Raw genomic sequence first — 7392 nt, 5'->3', positions numbered from 1 at the left:
TAGCTGTAGAATACACAGTGAAACCTGTCTCAAGCACTAGCTGTAGAATACACAGTGAAACCTGTCTCAAGCACTAGCTGTAGAATACACAATGAAACCTGTCTCAAGCACTAGCTGCAGAATACACAGTGAAACCTGTCTCAAGCATCAACTGTAGAATACACAGTGAAACCTGTCTCAAGCATCAACTGTAGAATACACAGTGAAATCTTTCTTTATCATTAATTTTATTATACACAGTGAAATCTGTTTTAATTATAGACTGTGAAACAGGTACATACATTAAGACTTATTTTAAATAGTGGTTGTAGTACTGAATGTGAAACTTGCTATGAATAGTTAGTGTAATTTAGAATGAAATTTTTAACTTTAGATTACATCTTGTATATCTATTAATCCTATTTTAATAATGAAATAATGATAGTTGCAAAGTGTATAAAAAACTGTGATTCTGAGGATAAAGCAACACAGCTTTTTTTGCATATAATAATTGGTGTCTTACCATCACTTGTTCCATGGATCAAAAGATATTTTTTGCCCTTGATATTTCCAGCTTTCTTCAGTAAGTTAGACTTCTCATAACCTATGAAGTTTTCCTTAGGAAGTTTCATGTAACGTTCGGTATAAACAGAATCTAATGAAAGCAGTTGAAAACCTTATTAGAAATGCTGAACCAGTTTTTTTATGATCCATAATTAAAACTTTAGAATTACATGTTAAATTGTAAATTGTTGACAACTTTTAACTCCTGTTCGACTGTTTCAGTGGATATATTTCGTTACATCTGTAACACAAATTAAGCCTTCATGATCTTATCTGATTCTATTTAGTGTATAGTAAACCTAAGTAGGTCCAGTGAATTTAAGATGTTACATAAGTAATGCCATTTTAAATCTTTTTTTTAATCTCAGTTGATACATTTTGTAGCCATGCCAGACAATCTTCTGGTTAATATATAAGAACAAAAATTTATCAAAAAAAAAATGATCTCCTTAGTTGCCCCTTTCATAGTAAATGAAAGCAGGTTATATAGTTACACAATATTCTTACCTAACAGACAAAAATTGTTATTTTATAACTAATCTTCCTGATTTTACATAATATTATTATGATCATTAAAAAAATGATTAATGACAATATTTTCTGTTAATCAAAAGCTTATGATATTTCATATTCTAAGAAAAAGTTGACTCTCCACTAATAAGAGAATTTTGTCTCACCATAGTAACGCCAATTAGTAACAGGAGCTACAGACATTCCACACTGAAAAACACCTGTATCGGCAGCAAGAGCCATAGCTGTGGCATATCCTCCATAAGACCACCCCCAGATTGCAATTTTTTCCATGTCAATAAATGGTAAATCATTCCTCAAATATCTGAAACAATGATTAATTTGTGAAATTAAACTTATCTGAAATTCTTGTATCTTATATTTCACATGAGATTGCTTGTACATTTTTTTAATACTGCTAGTTAAATTAAGATTTCTAGGGTAAATACAATATCTGAGTTTATATGTGTGAAATAGTTACTACAAACTATTAATTTGCTACATCTCTCACTTTTTGTAGAAGAGCATTTGAAACTTCATTCAAAAATATAAGAAAGTTCATTAACAATTTTTTTTCTTTAAAGAGAGATTTTTTAACTCCTTAAACCTCAGGAGACACTGCCAGCATCTGACTGAAAATCCTGATTTACCCATCGGACAGTGACAACATCCAATAACATTTATGTCTCTCTGGCTGAAAACTAATCCAAATTATGTTATTAGCCATAAAATTAATGAAATTTAAGTTTTATAAGGTACAGTGATAATTATTATGAAATCATGAAAATAATTCTGGCAGAATACATGAAAAATTATGGACTTAAAGTACCACAAAACACAACATTGAATATGTTTCGTCAGAAAATGCATCACTGATGTATGTGCACTTTATAATGCTATTTGTAGAACCTGTTGCACAGTCGAAGGTTTCGAGTGGCTCTTGAAAACTATATTTAACATCCATACCTATTCTCTTGAGTAACTTTTTTATATTAACTAGGGAAAAAAATGAATAAAAAGTTCAGGAAGATGCTTTACTCCTATGTTGGAAAATTTAAGATATTTAATATTAACTCCCATTCAGAACAAGTTACCTACTTAGATACAAACCAAATTCAATCCTGTAATAAGTAAAGATAATTAAGTATACTGTTCTTATTATAATAATAACAATGCATTGTTTCATCAACTTACTGCTAAGATTAGAAATATGATTACAAAAGCTTGCAATATATTGATACAACACAGAATATTATATATCTAACTACATTGTAGTTAGTTTTGGATAAATACAAAGCATAAATGGTGATGTAAATTTTTATTATATTGTTTCAGATCCTCTAATAGTTCTTACAAAGAAAAAAAAATCTGTATCTTAAAAAGTGCTAGTATCATGAACAGCCATAAATTCTGATGTTTTATAAATCAACAACTACATAATGAAAGTTTAATACATGGATTAATTTTGGGAAAATGTTATGCCAATACTTGGCATACTTGCAGGACAATATGAATGTACACACCACTGTCTTCCTAAAACCTTATGATTGGTTGGTCATTAGAGAACAGATATAAAATGATACTATTTATATATATATATATATATTTTTTTTATTCCTGTAAACTTCCAGTGGAGCATAGGGCCGCAACAACACCTTGCCAACGGAAATTGTTGTTGCAGTTACTTGTAGCAGGTTGGTTTTTACGGGGTGGAGTTGATAGCCCCGCACCCAACCCTCCTCCTTTCTCATCCTGGACTTGGGACCAGGCAAAGGCGGAGGTTAGCATGTTTGGTGTGACGGGGATTCGAACCCGCGACCCTCAGATTACGAGTCGAGCACCCTAACCACCTGGCCATGCCGGGCCTACTATTTATATTAGTAGGAAGTAAATAAGTAGGAAAGTGAATATTGTTTATAACAGTCAAAAAATCTATATAAAAATAACTTATTTCTATCACATAACTACTATATACAGTGTAAGAAAAGAAAATGTAAAGAAATGTAAATTGTTACAGGAAATATGTTAAAAAAGTGACATTTTATAAATTTAAAGTTAGTATTCTTATATACGCTATCAAGTAATACTGACATAAAAAAGTCTGAATGTGTATTAACAAACAAAGAATGCCCACCAAAAACAAAGACTGAAGAGCTCAGTAACTAGAATAAACTTTATGTGCACTGCAACATATTACTAGAAAAAAATTTCTTATTTTTACAACTTTTTAATTTTGTTACCTTGCAACATTTATTTGATCTTGTATTTCTACACTTCCAAGATTTTTATATAATTCATGCAAGATATTTTCACCACGGTTCCCACTTCCTCTACCATCAATCATTGCATATATAATACTCTTTTGGCTGGCAAGATAAGTTCCCCAATTTACTCCAAACTTCTCTGTGACAAGCTGGCTGCCAGGACCACCATAGCTAAAATTAGGTTTTAAAAAAGAAATTGTAATATTGCAGCTCATGAATAAACAAATAAAAGTAAATTGGTATAGACAAGATAAATTATGACCTGATTAAACTCAGACATTCTACTGTGATTTAAATCCCTGCCATAAAACACACAATAATCTTGAAGATATTATAAAACTCTATTGTAGAATTAGTACTACATTGACCTCAATATTAATGTATTTAATAAATTAAGTTTTATTTCATGCCAGTTAATTTAGTATTAATTAATCTTATTCAGAAAACTTTAAGACGTACGTAGAATATATTTAAAATAAACCCACTGCTATATCACAAAATGATAATCTAATCATACATCCAAATATATAAAGATGAATTTTAAACCTAGTTGTACCAGTCTATGAATTACCTTTCAAAGACGTTTTTCCAATCTTAGCCTAAACAGCAATGCACATTCACAGCTTCTAAAGAAAATAAATACTCACACATAGACCAGCATTGGGTACTTGGTGATTTCATCATCACGTAGTTCAGGAGGAAGAAACAATCGCACAATAGCACCTATCAAGAAGAACATACACAAACAACATTATATAACTTTCAAAAAATATCAAAAAGAAAAACTGTCATAATAAAAATTAAAATTGAAAACAAACATGCTTCAGTTTCTAAGATAAAAGAATAAACAACAAAAAGGATAAAAAGTAAACAAAACACAATATCAAGAAGATAAAAAAGGTATAAAACAACACATTTACCAAAAAGGTAAAGAATAAGTGAAACACACTTAATTAGATCATACATTTACCAAAAAGGTAAAGAATAAGTGAAACACACTTAATTAGATCATAAAAATAAGAAAAACATAACAATCCTACCACACATTTGCAGAATAAAAATGTCAAACTTAAAAAGGAAATACATAATAAACTCATTTCACCACCCAAAAACATAACAAAGTTATCACAACATTACTACCAGAAAAAAAGATAAAAATGAATAAAACATTTCTAGCAGAATATTTGAAATGCACACATACATGATTAAACCTAAAAATAATTGTTTCCCAGCTTTGCCAAGCTAAGTATAAAAATTGGGATACAGGTGTTCTTCATGTATGCACTATACCTACTGTATTGCCCCTAGTTAAAGCCCCCCTCTCTAAATATCCCCCCCCCCCCGGTATTTTTATAATGCTTACCTTGTATGACAGTGATAGTAATACAACATGTAATCCTCTACTGTAATTTTGACAACAATAGCAATGCAACATATAATTGTTTGTTTGTTTTTTTGTACTTAAGCACAAAGCTACACAAAGGTCTATCTGTGCTCTGCCCACCACGGGTATCAAAACCCGGTTTCTTGTGTTGTAAATCCACAGACCAACATATGATCCACTTTTATTACCATAATTTTGGTTTGAAAAAAAAAGAAGAAAAACAAACATACACACTTATTAGCATTGAAATCAACAAATCACATGTGAAAAATCAATCCCCCTTTTGCAGTTTGCAATGCCCCCGAGGGTGTTAATTAAGGGCAATACAGTATCAAGTCATACCAGTGCAGTAACTGTCCAATATTAAAGAAAATTTTCTCTCCATCTGTGGGCACATCTTCTCCTAAACGAGTCAACTGATCCAGACCAAACTTGGCATGCTAACTTTTTAGTCCAAAATCAAACCAAATTCATATTAACTTTCCCATACATTGAAAAAAACTGCAATTTTTTATAGAATAACCCCTATATCATTACTGCAGTAGCTATTTACAATATTATTGTAAATAGCTGAGCTTGAACAAAACTCACACCACTCACACTCTCAAGATACCAAATAAACAAATCATACTTACTAAAAAATATACATATGTTTGTGTGTTTTTGTGTGTGTGTGTGTGAAATCAACACAATTCACTTATCATAAAAGACACAAAACATTACTCCCCTCCAGAAAAAAAAATACAAATTAAACATACCACACTTCCTAAGGTAAGCACATGTAGATTAAATACAATGCTCTTACCAGTGAATAAAAATCAAAATAAACACACTACATGCAACAACATTTTTCAGTATGGAATTATATATTTAAGCAGAAGGTAGAGTGCAAACCTATCCCACTTGAATAATAAAATGTATTGAAAATATCAAATATGTAACATTGTTTAACTGGAACATATTTTTCATCATCAGAAATATATGTTTGCTGATTTTTAAATATCATGTATGCCATGCTTTCTCTCACGTTTTTTTTATTTTTAAATATAACATAAATAACTAACTATTCATATTCTTAAAGTCATTTTGGCCACATAATTATAATGATACTTAATTATGTACTTACTATAGCCATTACTCACAGGAACTTTGAATGTCCGAATTTTAGGCATTGCTCTCTGGTCATATAATTCTCTCAGTTCATCATTATTATCTAAAACTAAAACTGTACAGAAAATACTTGTTAGTTTGGTATTACAAAAGGAAATTAGAACTTTCATTACGATTTTATTGATTACATAAATTTCATTAGTTAATGTGAGTCAAAATAAATATGGTTAAATTTGAAAGCCTTTTTTCTCATTACACACATTTCTACAACACTAGTTTTGGATGTAACCATAAGTCAAATTTTTTATCTCTGGGGCAAATTTTATGTTAACCTATACCAGTTTAATAAATGCTTTCCACCTCAGAAATGTTACATTTTTAGAATTAAATAAATTTCAAACAAGTACATTCTTCTAAAATACTAAAAGTTTTCCTTGTTGAGTTGCTCTCATGCTGTCATCAACAGTGTGAATTTTGTTTCCGAATGTCCTTGGCACAATGCAGATCATACATCAACTTACCAGAAACTCAAGAGTGATGAACAATAGTTATGCTGCATGGCAACGGGTCCGAAGTCAGAGGCCACTGAGAAGTAAGGTCCAATTAGATGTGTCGTATGTGAGTTCTGAATCCTAAGCAAAGTTAACTCTTATGGTAATGCTTTTACCAGTAATTAAAAGTTCTGCAACTGCTATGATGGTACCTTCAGGGTTTTGGATCAATAAGGCAAGGAACACTTCAGTTTTATGCTATGCATTGCAAGCCTTGAAGTCTTATGTGTCATATTTCTCTGTTTTCCACACCTACTTTCAAATCATCTCTCTGCTTAGGGGATGATGACTAAACCCTGAATATACCATCATAGAAGTTGTACATTTTTCAATTACTGGTAGAAACATTAGCATAAAAGTTAACTTTGCTTAGGAATTCACAGGGAGTGAAGTTAACAGCAAGACTGTCAAAAAAACTAGATTATTACAGGAAAGCAGAGCTTATGTACATTATCCTGATGAAAGTGCAATAAGTCGTGTGATAAGTTAATGCGTGCTCTATATCAGCGTTTCCCAAACTATGGGTCGCGACCCACTGGTGGGTCGCAAGCGGAATGTTAGTGGGTCGTAAAAAGTTATACTAGAATTACGCATTAGCTTCGATTAAATGCTGTCTGTCGAGATAGTTCAAGACTCGGGCTTTCATTGCCAGGCTGTTGTTGTATGCAACGTTACACCAAAGTTAATGAAAAATCTTTGTACGTGTCCTACCTGATCAGTTTGAGAATCGCGAAAGCTGGTAAGCCACATACAATTGGAGAGACTTTAGTTCTTCCAGATATAAAAGATACAGTTAAAGTTTTCTTTGGTGATAAGAGTGAACAAGAAATTGAAACAATTCCTATTTCTAATAACACGGTCATGCGTAGGATTGATGAAATGTCTCGATGGATAGAAAATCAGCTACTTCAAAGAGTTTGTGAAAGTACAATTTTCTCCTTACAACTACATGAATCTACTGACGTACAAGGTCTGTGCCAGCTACTTGTTTTTGTGCGTTATATATGGAACTCCGAACCTCATGAACGTG

General features: G+C 31.5%; 1 protein-coding gene across 1 annotated transcript in view; it reads right to left on the bottom strand.

Annotated features, from left to right (window-relative positions):
• LOC106478517 (prolyl endopeptidase FAP-like) overlaps positions 1-7392 on the bottom strand; it is a 290108-nt gene that overhangs the window by 2293 nt on the left and 280423 nt on the right. The window contains exons 15-19 of the mRNA XM_022382141.1: positions 5828-5926; positions 3965-4040; positions 3294-3488; positions 1221-1378; positions 503-634 (exon numbers count right to left, since the gene is read on the bottom strand). Coding sequence (XP_022237849.1) covers positions 503-634; positions 1221-1378; positions 3294-3488; positions 3965-4040; positions 5828-5926 — 660 coding nt within the window. The remainder of the gene's footprint in view (positions 1-502; positions 635-1220; positions 1379-3293; positions 3489-3964; positions 4041-5827; positions 5927-7392) is intronic.

This window comes from Limulus polyphemus, unplaced genomic scaffold, assembly GCF_000517525.1.
Source record: "Limulus polyphemus unplaced genomic scaffold, Limulus_polyphemus-2.1.2 Scaffold220, whole genome shotgun sequence".
Classification (NCBI taxonomy): domain Eukaryota; kingdom Metazoa; phylum Arthropoda; class Merostomata; order Xiphosura; family Limulidae; genus Limulus; species Limulus polyphemus.
Note: the sequence above shows the minus strand (reverse complement) of the source record. Positions and strands in the feature narration are given on the sequence as shown.